We start from the raw sequence: 21,183 nt of genomic DNA, 5'->3' as shown, positions 1-21,183 counted from the left end.
TCTCTCTCTCTCTCTCTCTCTCTCTCTCTCTCTCTCTCTCTCTCTCTTAGTTTGCAACAGTAGATGAATATGGTACAAATGAATCGATAAATGAATTGGCTCGACTGGCAAATGGAAGTAGCAAAGAACACATTGCATCTGTTCCGAAACTAGCAGCACTTGAAGAAGCAAATATATTTTGACTCATTATCGTTTTGGGGTTTTGTTGCTATTGTCACCTTTCTGTTCAGATCACCGATTACAATGTTGTCGCACAAAAGAAATGAGTTTTTCAAGTGCATTTCATTCTACACATGTATAATGCGTCCTCAATATTCACCATTGACTAATAATTCCTTTTTGCCAATACACATTCACACATCAAAAAGCCCATTTGCAATTATGCGGATTGACTTCTTGCTCGTATTACACACAAGGAATAATAAAAAAAAGAGAGTATCATCTAATAGAGTGAAGTGAATGAGAGATGCTTTATTGTTTGCAACCCTTCATTCTATTTACACGACGTTTACAGTAAGTCGGAGTAATTCACATGTTTCTAAGAGAGTCCCTTCACTCTTCCATCCACACACACACACACACACACACACACAAAAGCGAGAGAGAGATGCTCTTTATTGTTGTAACAGCCTCTTCCGTTGTTTTGTTCAAGATTTTCCATTCCACCGAATTAGATGCATGCGAATCAAACAAAAGTCGATTTTTGTATTTAACACTGAACGAGTGCTCGCAATTCGTCTGCATTTTTTTCTCTCTCATTCCGTTTGTAGTCACAAGTGTGACGACAATTACAACATACATATAGGAAAATTGCATTCGTATGTCAGAATGAAGAGCAAGCATATATACATACATACAACAATTCAGCCATTAATGTTTCGTTCCATTCAGTCAATTCAATTGAAATCCGTTCTATGTTACAGTTATATTTTTGTAGTACTGACTTTTTTGAGCGCGCGTCCTCTCATCTGAAAATGATGGAGATTTTTGCAAATGCATTGAACTCCAGAATAAGGTTTTTTCTTGTCGTTCTCCACATATTCACTTTGCGCCAAATGCAATCTGAAGAGAGACGTTTGAATATATTCTCGTGATTTGTTGTTTATGAGCGGTGCTTTGGTATTGAACTCTTAAAGATGATATGCCACATTCAATCGGTGAATATTGAACTAGAACTGATTACATTGCAACATGAACAACAACAAAAATTGTGTATATGTATATATGGCAGAGAGAAATTTTATGCTTCGCATGTTTTTATCACATAAATTTTATTGATTTATTCAACGCATTGGCGAAAAAATTATATATATTATTCTCTTGCATTGTATGAAAAATTTAATAAATAAAAACACAAACACAGCGAATGAGTGAGTGCACAGTCGGCAATGCTATCAAATCGGGATCGAATTGCGAGTGAAAAGCGCGAACACAAAGATATATACAAAAAAAGAAGAAGAAGAAGAAGAAAGAAATGAAACAAGAACCCAGAGCATTTTTCGCTCGTAAATAAAAAAGTCCATGAAATGGAAAGAAAACAACATTATTTCACTTTTTTGTAGTAAGTGATTTAAAATGAACAAATTTATTGTTCTTTGACGTGTGTGTGTGTATGTGTTCAGTGCTTGCGGTCTTCTCTTGTTCATTCATGCTAAAATCAATACACTTTTAATCGTTGTGGAAATTGTCTCTACAAAAAGCAAATAGAAATCCGCTGTTTTTTTCTCCTCGCTTCAAAGATAAAAGAAAATGTTTTCTTTTGCTCGCTTTTGCTCACCGAATGAAGCAAATGAATAAAGACAAGAGAATGGAATGATGAATACCTAGAAGTTGTTTATTTTTCTTTTCCATCGCTATTTCCTTCCCAATACGTATCCGATTTTTCTCCGATTATTTTCGTTCATTTTCCAATTGCAAATGAAAAGAAAATAAAACCAAACGAATTTCAATTAAGTTGTATCGATTTTCGATATTTTTTTTGGGCAACATTCCCATAGTGTGTCACATTTTTTATGGCATTGTCAATGCAATTTTATCGATGGGTCAGAAACACAAAAATGATGATTACAATTTCTTCGCGTTATTTTTTATGGGAGCATGAAAAAAAAACCAAAAACTCTTCTATTCATGGCTGTCGTCGACGGCAACATCGACTTTATCGAATAATGGTTATCAAAACATCGTTTCCGTCCCTCAATCTCCATAATTCAATATCAAACAACATCGTCATATCATTCTCACTCTTCTCTCTCCCTCTCTCTGTCTGTTTTTTATTGGAATCGTTGTGTGGTTGGCAATAAAAAAGATATGGAGCAATTGTTTTTCGATCATATATGCTACCGTATGTGTGCCGTCGATTGGTTGTCGGGAATCTATCAATTTCGATAAATCGTCAGAATGGATCTTTGAAATGTCATTGCAAATTCGCATGCGATACACATACACACCGCAAAAAGGCACAACAGAACCTAATGTCTGAATATATTGGTGTAGAATGAAAGAGAGAGGGTATTAGGCGCATTCTCAACACGAATATTTTTTTTACACAATCATCCGCTCTTGTTTGCGATTATATATTTTTTTTTTGTGTTCGTTCGTCGCCTTCTTCTCGTGCACCACACTACCAAACATTTGCCAATTTTATTATGTTGTTGGTGTGTGCACAACCAGACCACTACAAATGCATTTCAAATTTGTTGGTTTTGATACCAACACAAATGGAAATGAGCTGTGCCGAGTGAGAGTGTGAACGAAGGAAAGAAAAAATGTAGATTTTGCCATTTTTTCCCTTCATCATTTCGGCAAACAATTGCAGAAACAACAAAATTATGATGGCATGTTTTTTTTTATTTCAAATTCAGCATTTCGGCTATAAGGTTCGTGCGTGCGATTGTTAGATAGTGTGCGTGTGTATGGAGACGACGCGTTAGCAACCAGAAAAAATACACCGTACTCAATAGAGGCGCAAGTAGAAGCAGCAGCAAAAAAAATGGTTTTTCTGCCGAAAAAAACGCGATGAGCACATTTTTTCAGCATTCGGATATGTTCGCTCTGCGGGATGCATGTGTATAAGTGCGGCTCAACACACAAAGAGAGAGAGAAAACAGCATAGCAAGAATATAATCGACATGTACTTTTCGTACGTATTCAATACCGTCGGCAAATAAAGTATGTTCTTCGTTTGGCTTATATTTTTTTCCGTCGTTGATTCATTTGCTCGCTCGCTTACTCTCATTCTCAATTTCGGTATTTTTTCTTTCTCTTGTGTTTGACGAGTTCATTGATTTTTTTTTGTGTGTTCCTTTCTTCTCAGCAATTTCAGCAATGCGAATTTTTATGCTTGTCAGTGACTGTATTTTATGGGCGCGTGCATGTAAATTTTTTTTGTTCAAGTCAAATTTGCCCAAACCGTAACCGAATGGAAATGCGAACGAAGACTTATATTATATGGTAGATATTTGAGTAATTTAATGCGGGTGTGATGCATCGAACAGAATGAAAAAAAATGCCATACATATACACAGATTTGATTATGATAAATGCTCCTCTGCAAAGTCTTGAGGAAAATGATAATTTATGTAAGTCTTCGAATATTTATTCAATTTTTTTAAAAAAACCGATAGAAAAGATTTTGCAGTTTATTCTATGCATAATATAGAGCTGTGCGATTCTTTGCATTTAAAAATTGCAAACACAGGCATTCACAAGCGGGGCGCTAAAGCCGGCTTGTTGTGTGCGAGTGTGTGTTGGATGTATTTCGTTCTCTGTTTAACGTTCATGCTTTGATGTTCGCCTTTTCGCCCCAATTCGTTGCCAACAGAACTGAAACTGTCAAATTTTTCATCATAAATATCGATTTTTTTTCGCCTCTATGCCTACCTTGTAGCCTCTCATTCTTGTTCGATGTCGCCATCGCTCACTCTTGCGCCTCGGAATACACCGAATTTTTGAATATTGAATTAGATTTTTTTCGTATTTGTTGCACGAATGCCATTGCCTACCGCGCTTAACGAGAATGCGGAAAAGACGGAAACGTATATTGAACATGAAAAAAAAAATTGATTCGGGAAATTCATAATAAATTTCCGATGCCATTTTTCCATTCTGTTTTTTCTTCTTCTTCTTCTGCATCATCGTTCCTTTCATTTGGTCTTTCTTCCTTTTGTTTGATTGACATGGAATTGTGTGTAGACGTGCATACAATGCGTATCGACGTATGTAAATATTCGTATCGAAATGTGTTTGTGTGATGGGTAGAGTTGGCACTCAGTGTCAGTATAATTTGATATTCATTGGAGCCATCTCTTTCTTTGCTTGCTCGCAACCACTCACTATTCAATATTAAAATTAAATTCATATGACATATCTATAATATATAAGCAGATAGAGAAAATATGCTGCTGCTGCTTCGCTCTTTCAATCAAATCAACAAACTTTTGACACATTTTTCATGTGATGAAGTGAATTAAATTGAGACCGAACGAACGTGAAATTATTAAATCCACTTCAACATGTTCTGCCATTCACGTAAACACCAGCATTTTGCAACACAGAACGCAAATTTGATTTGCAGTTTATGTGATTCGGGAAATCGTTTAGTAAACGAGCTGACAACATTCTTAGTAATCGATCTCTCAAGAGTGGATTTTTGTTCGTATGAAATTCAATAAAAAAAAAAACAGCGGTTAGAACGCCTGTGATCCATCAAATGTCAAACACTTATCGTTAGCATGAGATATATACAATTAAATTGAATGGCGATTGTAATTTTGACGAATTTCAACATCAATTCAGATGAGAAAATTTATCGAGAAGCCGAGTATCGGGCGTGTTTGCGAAAGTGAACACTGAACCAAAACCATTTGTCTAATTACGATCATTATGCGGGGACATAAAATACCTAAATCATAAAAATGATTCATGATATTATTATGGTGAGCGCATATACACACAAACATATAGCAGCGAAAAACTGGGCAGCAGCAGCAGAAAACAAAATATGAAAAACTCAACGCGCACAAATATCGCCTTTGCACATTTCGCGCATTATGTGAAAAAATGCTGTTTCGGTTGCTTTTTTTTGCCAACAACACACGGCTACTGGAATTGGTTGCAGTCAGTGTCGTTGGTTCACCGTTTCAGCGGCGTGTTTCCTAAGTGAATTTGTTTTTTTTTTTCGTTTTTTTATTAGAGTGTTTTTTTTCTTCTGTACTTTTCGTGTGTTCGTAAGTCGTTCGTGCTTGGTAACCATAGCTGTTGTTGTTGCCGTTTCGTATATATAATTAACTTGGGATTCGGTTTTTTTTGTGTGTTGCATTCACTTTGACAACGAGACAGTTAAGTACGCTGTGTATAGAACCGGCGCGCACGTTGTGTGTTTCAATTGCAATTAGAAAAAAAAGCGAATAGTTGTGAGAGAGGATTCGAATGAGTTGGAATTCGTGTACAAAAGCAGAGTAAAATGAACTGGTTACCGCCACTGCTGCTGATTCGACATTGACATGTTGATATGTGGCGATTTGTTTCGCTTGAATACTTGCAGCACTCGCGAAAAGAAACCGGTGTAGAAACGGCCATAGAGCCGAGAACACAAAAAAAACAAGCATACACACCAAACTGACATATTAATTATGGAAATATAAATTTTTATGAGAAATACCCAATAATTTTAACCGCTTCGCTACTTGAAATGCACGAATTTGGCTGTTCTTGTGTTATCCAAATATAGCCAGTCTAGTTTGACATTATACTTTGTTGTCGTTTTCGTTGTCGTAATTCATAATTTGCCGATGCCAGAGATGTGATAGCAATTCGATTCCGAAATCCAACATTCAAATGCAGATCATTAGCAGCATAGACATCTAGTCTGACACATGAATCTCTCATTCTAGTGTAGCACATCGTGTGATTTCGCTAACCAAATCATAATCCATATATGTTTACAAAATGTTTCGTCATATATACAATCATTCCAATTTTGGTTGTATATTGACAAAAATGTTACCCATCCACGTTTACATACATTTGGAACACGGCAGGCCAGGGAACTATAAATGCCATTATTCTAAATGAAAATGAATCGAGAAGTCTTTTAAAAAACACACACACATTAAATTAGTTGGAGCGAGGGCGAGAGAAAGAGAGAAACAGCGTTCAGTTCAACTAGCATGCATGCACAACAATGTAATATAATTTGAGTTAAACGTGTTTCATGCTCACCACAAATTAACAATGAATAAATTTGTTCTTTCGCTCTTTTTTTTACCCGAAACTTACCGAATGTTGTGTGTATGTGCACTATACTTCAGCGCTGCGCTCTCAAGCGATATGATGTGTGATATACTATGCATATGATGTGCTAGCGCAATATTTGGTTCAAACCATATAATATTAAAATTTTATGTTTCGTTCAAAGTTTTATGAAAAATGCAAAGAATAGATAGATAGAGAGAGCGAGAGCGAGGGACGGAGTGAGAGAGTACTTTGCTCTGGCAAGCGCTTAAGTTGATATTCTCATTACTTTAACACGAATCGATGGGCGCAGATCCATGCATCGTTACTCACGTTAAATTCGATATACATATACAATATGCACGTCGTCCGTATATTACAACTTCAATTTACCTTTAATTCCATGAACAAAACAACTCAAATAATAACAACAAAACGATTTCTGTATGCTCCATGAAAACATACATATATTGTACGAACGCAAAATATCACATGCATCCGCACATGAGTTGACTTCGTCTATTATGCTAAATGGGAGACAATTCACCGCGGAGCAATATAAACTATGTAATGACAACTACTAAATTGAATTGGATTTGGCATGCTGCTGCTGTTATACTGCGACTCTGTCACATACAATAATTTTTTTGGTGGTATCTTGTGCACATTAAGTCTCTCGAAACGTAGAAATGAAACGAAAGAACATTCGTGTTATATTCCATGTCTTCTATCTAGTTGGCGTTCGTTCAAATCGGATATATATTTTGGCAGATTATCTTTTTAGCATCTAAGCCAGTTGTTCTTTAGTTTTATTTCTCTTTTTTCTTCTTCTTTTTAAACGAAAAATATAACAAATTAGTTTTCGACACGATTTTTCATACGGTGGGTTGCAAAAAAACTCGAGCGCCGAAAATTAAATACTTTTCACATTTGCAAACAATGCATCAGTTTAAATGTAAAATCAACTAAGCGCATTTTTTGGGAGAGATTCTTTTGTAAATTTGATTATGTGTACCGGCATATGTAGGTCTCTCACTCAATTCAAAGCTTAGAACACCACAATGCACAATAAATACACAGCCGAATCACACACATGTCCATTAAAATTAAAAGCAAACACACCAAACAGTAAGGAACGAAGAACGCAATTTTGCGTTGTTGGACGCTGTTAATTTGTTTCAGCTTTTACAGCCGGAGCAGAGACCGGTGCTATGTGTGTGTTGATTTATGCGAATTGATAAAAATGACACATGCAAACCATTCACAACGAATTGTGAGGTGATTTCGTTTGTTGTTTCCATTACCATCTTTCTCTCACATGCATACACCATTCGCCAAAGGTAAATTGACGTTACATTTGCTTTGTTACTTCTTTATTTCTCTCTTAAACGTGTATGGAAAAACGCAAACTGCATATTTAGATCGTATCCAAATGATATAGGGTTTGCCCTGAAAAATTGCTGAATTTTCGGCCCACACCATGCCATTTCAATTGGAAAAGGCAACTAGTTTTCAACAATAAAAATGCATTTTTTGTGTCGAGATTGAAAAAAAAAATACAAAACTACCTCTGTTCATGCAAACCAAAAAAATTATAGATTCCCCAATCAATGAGCGAAAAAAGCAATCGAACGAAGAAATAAAAACAACCACAGTCTATTTTTAGTGAATTTCAAATTATGAATCGGCTTGAATTTCGTCGACACATTTGAAATATTCATAATGAGTTTTTGTCCCCAGATTCGCTAATACTGGAACATCGAAAAGTCACATTTCGGTCCGTGTGAATTTCGACCAATTTTACAATAACAAAATGAAAACGATACTAGAAAAAAACATGGATGTCATGAAAAAGAGCCAAAGAGAAATACCAAAAGGAAAAGATATATTTATTAAAATTTTCTGCTTGAAATATAAAACGATGTTCATAAATTCCAATCGAAAAAATGGAGCTCACACATAATTGATTGAAACGGGCCAAATGAATACATTTCTATTTCAATTTTCATACATTTCGGACATTTCGTTAATGCATGGCTGTGCTTTTTTCGCGCTCTCACTCTCTCATTTTTTTTGTTGGCTATTTCTTGTTCGCTTGCTCGTTTGCGGTTTTGTACATTTAATATATCGGGTGTGTGCGACACCGTCTCTCTGTTGCTGACATTGTTTCGATTCTTGCACACTTGAACACATTTTGCGACGTAAGCGAAGTACCACGATCAACGTTGGAGACGCTGAATGGAAATTCACATGAATCGAATCGTGAGCAGTGAACTCTCTCTCTTTCGCTACACACTGCTCTAGCATAACATCGAACCATTTATTCATATCAATCTATTAACATAATAAATTTATAATGAGCCGAGCCGAGATGTGTGTGATGCAAATTTTCAGTCATCAACTCTTCCACTCTTCGTATACGATGTGAAAATGTTGTTTTCTCTATCGATAGAGTTTAGTTGCAGCCGATTTGGGCAGATTGTTGATCGAGTACATTTTACGTAACACATAAATCCAATAAAATTTCATCGTTTGCACATATGATTTTCGGTCCCATGCCGTTAATGGAAAAATTGAATTATTTGCACAATGCTGGCGGGGCTAAAATTTCAATAGAAATCGAAACACTTTCAATATATCGGCACGTATTCCAAAAAGTTTACGTCGTCGAAAATATTTGGCTGATATGGAAAATTTTTGTTGAAAATTCTGTGTTGACCACCGTGACAGTAAATCGTTTTTCGTAGAATGCAAACACAAGTGATCCAAGTAATCGCTGTAAATTCGTTGGAGTGAAACGTGATAAAGAGAGTATATTCGCAAAAACTTTGTGTGGAACAAGCATTTATGTATGTACAGAATTTGCTGTGTATGCCGAAAAAAAGACAACGACGGCAACATGAATGCGTCATCGTGCATTAAACTCGGAAATTTCGGCGAACATAATATAATTCGGCACGAACTTTTTTTTTTATTCGCTTTAAAGAAATGGGCTCGTTAAGAGTTGTGCACAGTCTTTTTTTCACTTCATTCGCCATAAAATCAACTCAATTTTTATAACAAAACGATATGAATTGCATGCTCAGGTCATTCGATGTCCCGCTCATTCTGTGCACATACACAATCACACGAGTACCAGCAGAAATGACGAGAAAAAATTCATTGAACCAAACGGTAAAACACCAAACAGTCTGTGCAGCATGTAAAATATTTTATTACATTACTAATATAAACAAAAGAAGAAGAAAGAAAAAAAAACACACAAAGGTAGTTGTTGTAGTAGTAGAAGAAAATGCCAGCGCTTCAGTTTGCATTGTTGCCACTACAATCACAAGCGATTGCACGAATGTCATATATACAATATAATGTATACAAAATTTGGATTGAGCCTGTTGTGAATGAGTTAAAGAATAAGCCAATATACTTTGGAGAGAAAAAAAAACACAAGCTGTACAATAAAAACTAAAGCATTCAAAGCGCGCACTATACAAACACACATACATGATGAAGACTGAACTAACTGTAACAGTGTTGGTATTGTGAATTTGAAGCAAGGAGGAAAAAAAATAGCAACAATCGACAAACATTGCCCAAAACAGCGTCGGCTCTTGAAAATGCACGAATTCGACATTTCGTTGTTGGAACAATATGGCTCGAAGTGCATATAACAAGCGCCACTGAAGCGAAATTATGAATTATATCGTATTGTTTTCAATTGTGGCGTATTTTTATTTGATATTTTTCTCTTTTTCGTTCAACACTCTTCAATAGAGAAATATGTTTTGCAACAATGTTTGAAAAAGTGACCGAACGACGCGATATTTGCGTGCTGTTTTGCTTTTACATTTTATACGGTCACATAAGTGAAACAGAGACAGTCTGACACACCAATGAACAGCAAATAGAACAAACGATATGGAGAGGCGATCAGATAAAGGGCATGTCTGGTTAATAACTCTAATTTTCAAATTGATATAACCAACGATTTGGCGTTGTAGTTGCTTGTGTATGTATAGTTTTTTTTCTTTCGCTGAAGCGATGCGTCACAAGCTACTACCTAACTCTAACTCTATCGGAAATAAGCTATTTAGCTCCCTGATCGATTTGCATGAGCGCAAATTTTGCAAATGACTTTCTGTCGCGCAATCCTGCACGATTTTTGTTCAGGCTCGTCGTCTCGCTTGCTCTCTCGATTCAACTAGAGCCACAAATTAGACAAATGAGAACATATTCTTGCAAAGAGATAAAAATCAAACACTCGCCAAAAAAGTGTATGCGGTATTTTTACGCGTCGGCACTAGCCAAAAATCAAATCGACCGTAATCGAAAACAATTGCGTGCTTGAGTTTCTCTTTAAGTAAAAACGCACATACAGCAATGGCGCATTTTTTTTTCGTTTTACTTGAGTCGCTGTCTGCAGCGTGCAACATGTCTATATTGAATATAATCAAATTGACAGTTATATGATTTCATTGTCAGCGATACAGCGTGCGGTCGATTTGTGCGCTTTCGTTGATTTCTGCGAAATTTGTGTGTGCGAATATATGTGTAAGCGGCAATTGCTCAAGTTTGACATAGAAATGAAAAATTAAAATCTTATTATAAACATGGATCAATTAATCGTCACGACTTAGAAGCAACTCGATTTCACAAGAACTAATAAATCAACCGATCGAAGAATGCATTTACATAGCATTCAAATGGATATTTGCAAAAAGCGATCAACTCCATTGTGTACGATTCAGAAAAAATGATGAAAATTGAGAATGAATTGACAAAATATTTCATAGATGAAGACAAAATATACGCCAAAATATTATGATTCTTGCGAATCGCGAGATAACATTTGTTGCTTCCGTCGACTGCGTTTGGACATTAGATTTTTTTTTGTAATTAATCATTGACCTTTAAATTTATCAACGCTTTTTTATCAATTCGGTGAATTTGTATTTTTGTAGCGAAAGTTGTTTTTTCAAATGTTTTGAATTCCTTTTATTGCAATGTCTTGATGCGGGAGCGAGAGAGATGGAGTGTAATTGACCACATACATCAGCCATTACATTTTTTTGATAATAAAATTAAATTACGGAATTGAATTCCGATGAACTGTTCAGTCGAAGTGGTGTTTTCATGTTCATACGAAGCACAAAATCGCACCCATACACTTAAGCGAGAGAATAATATTGGTTTGTGGGTCTGTCGGATAGCGGATCTAATCCATAAAAATTCACATTAACTTTATCGTTTATACTGTGTTCTTTTCATTACCGTATACCCACCCGGTTGAAATCGAAACTTACCGAAAAAAAACAGTGAAATAAGTATAACAATATAACACAATTCTAGCTCGTTCACTCTTTCAACGTTATTTCACACTTACCCGTTCGTTCCCATCGAATTGACAATCTATGTAAATTTGTATTTTCCTAAGAATAACTACGACAAAGCGCGTTAAGAATAGATCGGTCGTAACCGAACTCAACAAAGGCAACTCAACGTTGAAAGAAATAGAGAGTGAATGACACACACACACACACACAATATGCTTGAATGGGCCTAGGCAGATAGACCTATGTGCGTTCACATAATTGTTATTTGCTTTTTATGCAAATGAATATAGTGGTTGCGACGCACTGTTGTCGTGGTTGTACCAGCAGCTGAATCGTATACATTTCGTGTACATTTTTCAGGTAAACGATAAGAAATCTTATGAACGAGTTGAAAACACGTAATAAATTCTGTCAAACAACGAATTACCCGTCGTCCAATACAACAATCGATTGAAATCAAAGCATCGACGCTTATTTAGCTGAATGTCATTGTAAATAAAATGAATAAAACCCATCGTATCACTAAAGTTCATTTCGATTATCTAATTTTTACTGATAAATTGCCTTACTTTAATTCTAATCGACAAAATGTTCGACGGATTATAAAACGTATCGTTGAATATCGCTATATATTTTATTGACATTATCTATAGATAACTCAGCCGGTCTACTGAAATTATAAATTCCCGCGATTCAATCGAGCAAACATTGATAAAACATTCAACTACTATATTTATTGTTCACAAAAAAATTTTTGGATGTGAAAGGAGTGTTGTGAATGCCAGATTCCAGTGTGGGTAATTGAAAATTCGACTTTCATGTGTTTCGCTGTTGAATTTCAATTGATTGACATTTTCAGCAGACACATCATAACGGCATTCATTGCTAAATTCCAAGTTTGATGTAAATAAACACAAGACTAGTTCACGATACCAAGCGGATAAACCGAAAATAACACAGAGCAAAGATACCGGTCTCTGGCTGTCAATAAAAACGGCTTTATACGCTTTTTTTCTGAAATTAATTTTCATAAATTACTAAACCGTTGTCACCGTCTATATACGCGATTATAAAAAAAACCTCGCGACTACGTTTAGTTGACAAACAAACACACACACAAACACTCAAAAAAAAAAAAAAAAAAAACAAATGGAAGTGAGAAACGATCCATCGAATTGAGCAAGAGTAAGAAATGAGTAACACAAAAGACAAACAAATATTGCATTTTTTCAATTTGAGAATTATACTGTATGATATGAGCTCAAATAGTGTGAGAGTCACATGGAATAACAGCCAAAAAAACAATTGTTTATACATTCTGTTAAATAAAAACAAATTGGGATGATGAATGAAATGGAATTGAACAAAAAAACGGCATATACACATTTTAGCTCTGTGCGCCTACTGCCTTTTGTTTTCGATCATCATAAAAAAAGTGTTACTCTATGACACTACACCCGTCGTATTGTTTTCTGAAAGCAAATCCCATCGCCGGCTTTTCCCTCTCACTCTATCTCTCGTTCACTTCGTTAAGTCCATAATTGTTTATTGTTTAAAAATAGCGCGTTCGCGAAGTGCGTACACGCACCTTTCGGCTGATGTAAGCAACGCGCATATTATCCGACAGCGACACAAAAAACCGGTTCTTAGATAATAATTAAAACAGTAGAATGTATTGAAAAATAAAGGGCGCTCAACATTCGCCGCATAAAACGACCAAATGTTATATATTATTGTGCGACAATTTTAAATATTTCGCCGTATGATACCGTCTCGCACTCACACGGCAAGAACATCCAATTCCCGTTGCTTTGTAATCCAACAAAATTTTCAATTATTCCTGTTCGCTACCAGCTTTGCTTTTTTGTCATTATTTTTGGGGCCTGAGCGAGCAAGAAAAAAAATTACGATTTGTTTACCTACTTGCTTATGTCAATGTTCTCTTGCACTCACAATGTTTGTTTAATTGCTTGACGAAAGTAAATAATGATGATGATGAGTGATTTTTTTTTATTGTTAAGTTTTGTGACAGATTTTGAAATGATATTTTTAAACAAATCGCTCTTCATTCTCATTTTCCGATAATTTTTCGGAATATTTCCCCAATTTTAAAATGACACAGGAAAATGGCACAATTTCAACCGAAAAACAATGGCTCATTGACAAACCCGTCGGCCAAACAAAAAATTTAACTTAAGAGTTCTAATGAATTCACGGGCACTTAACCATTGAGAATTATATATACGCTGTTATCGCGATCATATTTTTGAATTATACTAATTACACATTGGTGTAAGCAAAGTACCATTTTTGTCAGTTTCAAGCTCGAAAAATTTCGGCAGCGTAGTCGCTCATTTCTTAATGACTTTATTCATTGCTAGAAAACAAAACCGTGCTCCGAATGCGGTTTCTATCGACACCGCACCAAAAATTCACAATCATAATTATAATTATTTCAATTTATTCAGAAACTGTTTTCAGTTTTCAGAGGCCCCGTTTTCAACTCGCACACACACACACACACACGAAATGGGAAATTACTTTAAATACACTCTCTTACTGTCGACTAATTATTCTGTCAAACGATCTATGGTCGAAGTGAATGCACAAGTAAATGGTATTGTAATTGGGCTATACCGACAATTTTAAAATTTTACAGACCTAAATGACACGATTTGCCTTCGCACTAAATGCGATCTTTTGATATATATTAATTGCTCACAACTAGAAGATTGAGATGATTACATTTTATGAAGATGAAAACAGACAATTTTAGCAGAGAAAGAAATGAAAAGATCTTAAATAATTGTGTGCAAAAATGGTTGGCAAAAAAAGCGAAGCAATCTCTTTGTTTCTATGCGCTTATTTGATCGTCATGGCATCAATAATAATACATAATGATAGATTTTCGGTACGTTCATATGCAAAAATTGGCAAAAAAAGCCATCGGCCACGTTCACAATATTTTTAAACAAACGGTATCTATAATTATGTTATTTGGCGAATTTACAATGCATAAAGTATATATTTATCTCAATTGGACTCTATGTAATTCGTTGCGTCTGCTTTAAGACAACACACTCGCATCAGACAAAAAAACACACACGAATGACACTTATGTAACAGATCCTAAAACTGTCGGTAAAACGAAACACATACACAAGATATTTATTACCCAATTACCTGAACCATGTCAAAGTGAACGAAAGACCCAAATCGCGGCCAGATCCACGAATGCAAAAACGTTCAGCACTTGTCACAATTCAATACCTACCAAACGGAATTGATGTGCCAAATGGCTGTATTTTTTACTGTCAAAAAGTATAGTCAACATGTTTCCTTGTAGTCATCATGACGATTCGCACCGACAAATAACATCTTGTTTGTTCACATCACTTGAACAACAAGAAGAAAAAGAACAACGAATGCGTTTGTTTGGCGATTTCAAATCATTTTTATTAGCAATTCCAGTGGAAATGACAAAAAGACTGGATCAACCGAACATTGATTTGCTCCACTCATTTGCGATCGATGTGAATTCATTGTGCTCGTCGTTTTCGTGCGACAACAGGGGTTTTGCTTTTCAATACATCCCGCCGAAATTCGTCGTACATCGCCTTGTTGTTGTGCACTCCCATGAATATTTGACCATTTTCGACGGCATCGTTTGTACGTGCTATCATTTCAGTGCGGCTCAAAATTTCCCGATTTTGACGCTCAATTTCCGTTCCGAAAATAAACGACAAATAGATCGCCACTTCTGATGGTATTTCACGTCGATACTGTGTTTTTTGTTATCAAAGAAAATGCAGAATTGAATTTTATTTATTCAAGGTTATTCAATTTCCTTTTTTTTCTACTTCTTCATTTTTAACAATTAAATGAACGAAAATAAAATTCGTAATGTCATCTTTTTTACTTACATATTTCTTTGTATTATTCAATGCCATTATTTCTCGACTCGAATGAGTTGTCTGAGGAATTTTCCAAACACCTGCACAATTTCACTGAATTTTTATTTTGTCGCACACAGAAGATTGATTGATGCGTCGTCACTCTGAGATCTACAGAACGAAAGCCAATTTCGAATACACAATATTGACAGCTTTGAAATTGTAAACAATATCAAAACTGACTGATGATCTAAATTGGAATTGAACGAAACCATTCAACATTGACATTTCAAGCCCTTGTCAAAACTGCACAATGCTGGTGAATCGAAAAGCCAGTCAAAATTAAACTTTCTTTTTTTTCTTCTCTGCTCTAATCGTAACATGAAAGTGTTCGTTTAATGCGTTATGTTTCTGGTTTTTAGCACAAAATCAATTCGATGGTTTAAAGAGCGTGTTAGAAAAGGTGACCGCGTAAGAGGCAAACACAATGAGTGCGAGAGAGAGAAAGAGGCAAACGCATGATTTATCTATCGAATATATTCACAGGTGTTTGCTATACAAATTGCATGCGGTATAACATGTTAGTTTTTTTGTTGTTCGTTCAGTTTGGTCGAATGTATGTCAATTCGATTGGCATAGCAATTTCAGCATGTGTATCGTGTACGAATCGACTCTTTACCAAATTACATCACTTGCATTTTAATTACGCCATTAAATATGCCAAAGTACAATTTACATTGCTGATGGCTTCAATTCGATTTTTTTCTTCCAAAATGTGCGAAAGAGCGCGCTCGCGCACGTGTGGCGTTAGGCTAATGCCAGTCGTTTGCATACACTTTGCGGATTTTGTTTTGTTTTCGCTCTGCGTGTGTGTGTGTGTGCTCGGCCAGCAAACAAATCGATTTGAACCAAGACAATTTGCATGAAATGAAACGCTCAGCGAGCGCTTCATGTTCATTAAATTTCCTTCATTTTGCAGTTGATTTGATGATAAAAATGTATAAAATTAGAAATGATCTTCGGCCCAATGCGCTTGTGAATGAGAGAAATATGCAATCATCGATAATTTTCGCTTTGAAGTTCACTGAACTGTATTTTATTTTGTTGGTTTTTTTCTCTGTCATGAGCTCGCGATTTCGATTTTTAACATCGGATCGAAAAGTATGCTGTGGTTTTTAAACGAATGAGCTCGGATATTAAAATTCACCCGCATGAAGAAAAAAAAGCGGGAAGAAGATCGATTTCAACCTTATCACAAATTGTGTATATGCTAACGTGATGTAGAACCGTTTGAATTAATTTAAGCCACAATTTCGCGTTTTAAATTGCCAAATGGTTTCACAGTAGCCAAAAAGGAAGTCACAAAGAACACGATTTTAAGCTATTTAATTAATAATAATCATTAAAAATGTTTACCTTTTACGCGTGGACTTTTTTCCTCATCTAAATTGACTTTTAGCCATCAGTATAAATGCGTGCCATGTACTTTTCAGTGTACACATTCTAAAAGCCAAGCACACGCGATGATGATTCATTTGTTACTTGGCACAAAATATGAATACGAACAAGATAACGCACGAAAGACATTTCGATAGAAATGAACGAGAGAGAGAGAGATTTATTTTTTTAATGACATCGATTTTTGTGTGGCTTTTAATTTCTTTTCTTTATTTCTCTCTTTCTCTGGTCAAAAAATGAAATGAGACAATCTATTTATTCAACCAATTACTACTTATTATTCTCAATTCTTTGTGTTTATGCCGTTCTCACGCGTTCTTTTTCACTCTGGCACTTCATTTTATATTTCGTTTATTTATTCCATCAATTAATATCCAAATGACGATCGTATGAATGTATGTAGTGAATGGATATTGCCAAAATATTCAATTAGAATGATATTTTTGTGTGTGCTTACTTCCAGTTTCAAAGAAAGAGTTTCATAAATACATACAAAAATGACACTACGTCACCACATCTCTTTCTCTTCCTCTTCTATCTTTGTTGAGTTACCCGTTCAAAACGTAATATAATATTCTGTTGGATTTTTTCTTCAACGATTCGTGTGTGAACACGATTAAGAAAGAGTTAAAAGTGACTAAGTAAAGAAAGAACTATTGTACCACCGATAATACGTACAACCGATTTGATATCAAATTGCGATAAGAATATCATTCATTCTATAGTTGCTATCAGGAACCCAAAAAAAAAACGGAATGACATCTGAACTATGTATAATCTACATGTGTGTATACAATTCTGTCGAAGAAATGACGCCGTATCATCTAAGTATTTCACCATATTAGTCCAGATGTCTCAAGCGAAAAGCCGCAAATCTGCCATGTGACATTTTGTGATTTATGTACAGTTTTACAACTCAAATCAAAAACCTCCGACAATCTGCTTCTTTTTTGATAAAAAAAATCCGTAAATTTATCACTGTTTCTGTCGCTGTTTTTTTTCACCGGTACTTTAGACAGAAAAAACGTGTTTATAGTTCTGCAAATATTTATGTGTTTTTAATCTCGCATAATTATAATGAACAAATAAAAATGTTGATGCAGTACAACAAAAAATTAGCAAGCAGAAAAAAAAACACGCCAGAGTAACGCGTAACCACGCTAAAAAAAGCACTGATAATAAATGTTTTATAAACCAATATTAAAAAATAATAATAACATTTTTGGCTATCTATCGAATCGGTGGGAATTTTTGATTTTATTTTTGGGCGAAATTCGTGCATATAAAAAACACGAAATGCAAATGAAACAAATATTTTGATTAAGCAAAGCAAATGCAAATCATTGATATTCATAACGAGTAGTTCTTGTTTTGGTCGTTGGTTTTTTTTTCTTCTCATTTCGTGTATCTCTTTCTTCCTCTCACTTGTCAATATTTTCATGTTTTATTTCGGTTGGTTTTCGATATTTTCAAGCACGGCTCCAGCGATGTGGAATGGTACGAAAATGCTAAATATGTGTTTTTGAATAATAAATTATATGCGCGATATTTGATTCGAATATGGATTTTTTTCCTCTTTCTCTGCATCGATTGCGTCGATGATATTATACATTTTTAGTCTGGCCAACTAATAAACGGGCACACAAGCGAAAATAAATTATGCATAGAATAATTTTTAATTAGTAATGAATTCAATTAATACATTTTTTCTTTCTCTGTTGTTTTTTTTTCGATATTTACAGTTATTCAACAATTCAAAGGGCAATGGTGGCGGAAACGGTGGCAGCGGCGGTGGCGCCGGTGAACATCATTTAAACTCACAACTTCAGATGCGCGAAGCGAAACCATACAAATGTACACAATGCTCGAAAGCATTTGCAAATTCCAGCTATTTGTCACAACATACCCGCATTCATTTAGGGATTAAGCCATATCGTTGTGAAATTTGCCAACGAAAATTCACACAATTATCACATTTGCAACAGCATATTCGAACTCATACCGGTGACAAACCGTACAAATGCCGTCATCCGGGCTGTCAAAAGGCATTCTCACAATTGTCGAATTTACAATCGCATTCACGTTGCCATCAGACTGACAAACCGTTCAAATGTAATTCATGCTATAAATGCTTTACCGATGAGACCGCATTACTCGAACACATACCAAAGCACAAAGAATCGAAACACCTAAAAACGCACATTTGTCAGTATTGTGGTAAATCGTATACGCAAGAAACCTATTTGTCAAAACATATGCAAAAGCATGCCGAACGACCGGACAAACGGCCGTCAATTCCATCCGGTTTGAATTTGACCGCAATGAATCGCAATTTAAATATCTCAACAAATGGTCCAATCAGTGCTGAGCATCCGTATTGGCCAAAGGTGAGCCCCGATTCGGCAGCCAATTTGGCAGAGGCAATGCAACAACAACAACAGCAACAACAACAACAAAATCAATACGATTTTACACTGCAACAGAATAACAGCGATCATTTACAAAATCAGCATCGAGCTTTAATCAATGATCATCACAGGTTAAATGGTTCGACGGCAAATGGTACATCGAATACAAACGATGATAATGGTGAAGATTTAGTTATTTCACGTCAAAATGCAACCAATTTGGCACAGCATTTAGTTGCACAAAATGTGGCTGCAGCTGTGGCGGCCGCATCATCGGTAGCACCAAGTTATGCCGATGCAGCTTCAATCACAAAAACCACCTCAGCATCAGCTTTTACACCGATAAATGCAATGCATTTGAACACCCTCGGTCATCATCCGGTCATGGCACAACGACCATATCTCTACGATTTCCAAAATAAAAATGTTCAACAAAATGTCAACAATTCATTCCCGAACAATTTGATTTCGCTGCACAACATCCGAAACTATGCACATCAACCGACCGGACCCGGCGGTATGATACCCGGCGAACATTTGCTCGGCATCGGTGTTGGATCTGGTGTCAAAGACAAGGGACAATAAATGACACAACAATGGCATAAAAAGTAAATAAAATCGATTCAAAGATGAAAATGAAAATAATTATGCCATTTTGCAAGACATTATGAAATGCATTTCTTTTTTTACTTTGATTTTGATTTCATCGATTTATGCGACATATTCAGATAGATCGTCAATCGATTTGCCGTACACAATATTACAATAATGTATGATACAGGTTAAGATCTCACACACACACAGACACACACACACAATGTGAAATGTAAATTTGTATTTAAAACTCACACACACAGTAAACATTTTTTTTTTTTTTTTGAAATCAAATACGAATACCGAATTGAAAAATCTAAATGATGTGAATTGAAATAATAGATGGTCTCGGGACACCGCGAACGTTCGAATAGACTTGAACATCATTGTTCAATGGAAGAAATAAAGTGTAAAATCAACCGAGGGGTAGTTTGTACCATAAATATTAAACACAAGATTGTATGACATGAAATATTATTTAGAACATTAGACATTAGGAATTTATTTTGCAAAAATGAAGGAAAAAAAACGAAAAAAAAATAACTAATTACCAACAAAGAAAGTCGATTTGAGCGACCGCAATTCCATTCATAGAATGGACTTTGAAGTGCAAACACATTATAAAAATCAGCAATTTTCACTTTACTGTAATTGAACGAAATAAAAAACTAATAAAAACATACAAAGCAGTAGAGAGAAATAAAATGCCAGTTTCGAATTTCATAAACTGAGCTAAGTGAAACACACTTGAAAAAAAAATATACAAAGCACAAAAATGCCTTGCGTTCTTTGTGCATATGTGTGTGGTGACTTAAAGTAAATTATTGCACACCCGTCGCAATGACGAAAAGAAGCAAAAAATAGTAAGAATGGACCGGGACCGAAAAAGAACCACATGTACCTATCAACGATAGAAACGTGCTCCCGAATAAATGAAGAAATTGTCGTGCAAAATAAAGCAAACAAGACAACATGGATACATTTAACTACTTAATTTACAAAAGAAAATGTTAATTGTAATATTGAAGGCAAACAAATATTCATTGATAAAATTTAATTAAAATTATTATGAAATGCAAATAAAAACAATGGAAAAAAACATTTAGTCTTTAGAGAAGAGAAATATGAATGAAACTTAAGATATGTAAGATTTTCATTCGTTTTCGTTATGCTTGCAGCGAAAATATTTTTTTTTTTTTGGATTAGGTTAAATATATATATGTCAAATACTGAATTAGAAAAACAAACAATTTTGAAGTACATGCTAGC

General features: G+C 35.2%; 1 protein-coding gene and 1 long non-coding RNA gene across 2 annotated transcripts in view; one reads left to right on the top strand and one right to left on the bottom strand.

Annotated features, from left to right (window-relative positions):
- LOC116342474 (zinc finger protein rotund-like) overlaps positions 1–21,002 on the top strand; it is a 27,790-nt gene extending 6,788 nt beyond the window's left edge. Inside the window, exon 2 of the mRNA XM_031770108.1 lies at positions 18,655–21,002. Coding sequence (XP_031625968.1) covers positions 18,655–19,905 — 1,251 coding nt within the window. The 3' untranslated portion in view covers positions 19,906–21,002. The remainder of the gene's footprint in view (positions 1–18,654) is intronic.
- On the bottom strand, positions 15,005–17,544 carry LOC116342475. Its single transcript, XR_004201250.1, has 3 exons — positions 17,406–17,544; positions 15,485–15,625; positions 15,005–15,343 (listed from the first exon to the last, which is right to left on the bottom strand). It is a non-coding gene; the product is annotated as an uncharacterized LOC116342475 (long non-coding RNA).
- Positions 21,003–21,183: the final 181 nt, after the last annotated feature.

This window comes from Contarinia nasturtii, unplaced genomic scaffold (genome assembly GCF_009176525.2).
Source record: "Contarinia nasturtii isolate CC-2019 unplaced genomic scaffold, AAFC_CNas_1.1 Cnas_scaffold_864, whole genome shotgun sequence".
Taxonomy (NCBI): Eukaryota; Metazoa; Arthropoda; class Insecta; order Diptera; family Cecidomyiidae; genus Contarinia; species Contarinia nasturtii.
The sequence above is the reverse complement of the archived record's forward strand: the minus strand, read 5'-3'. Positions and strand labels throughout refer to the sequence as shown.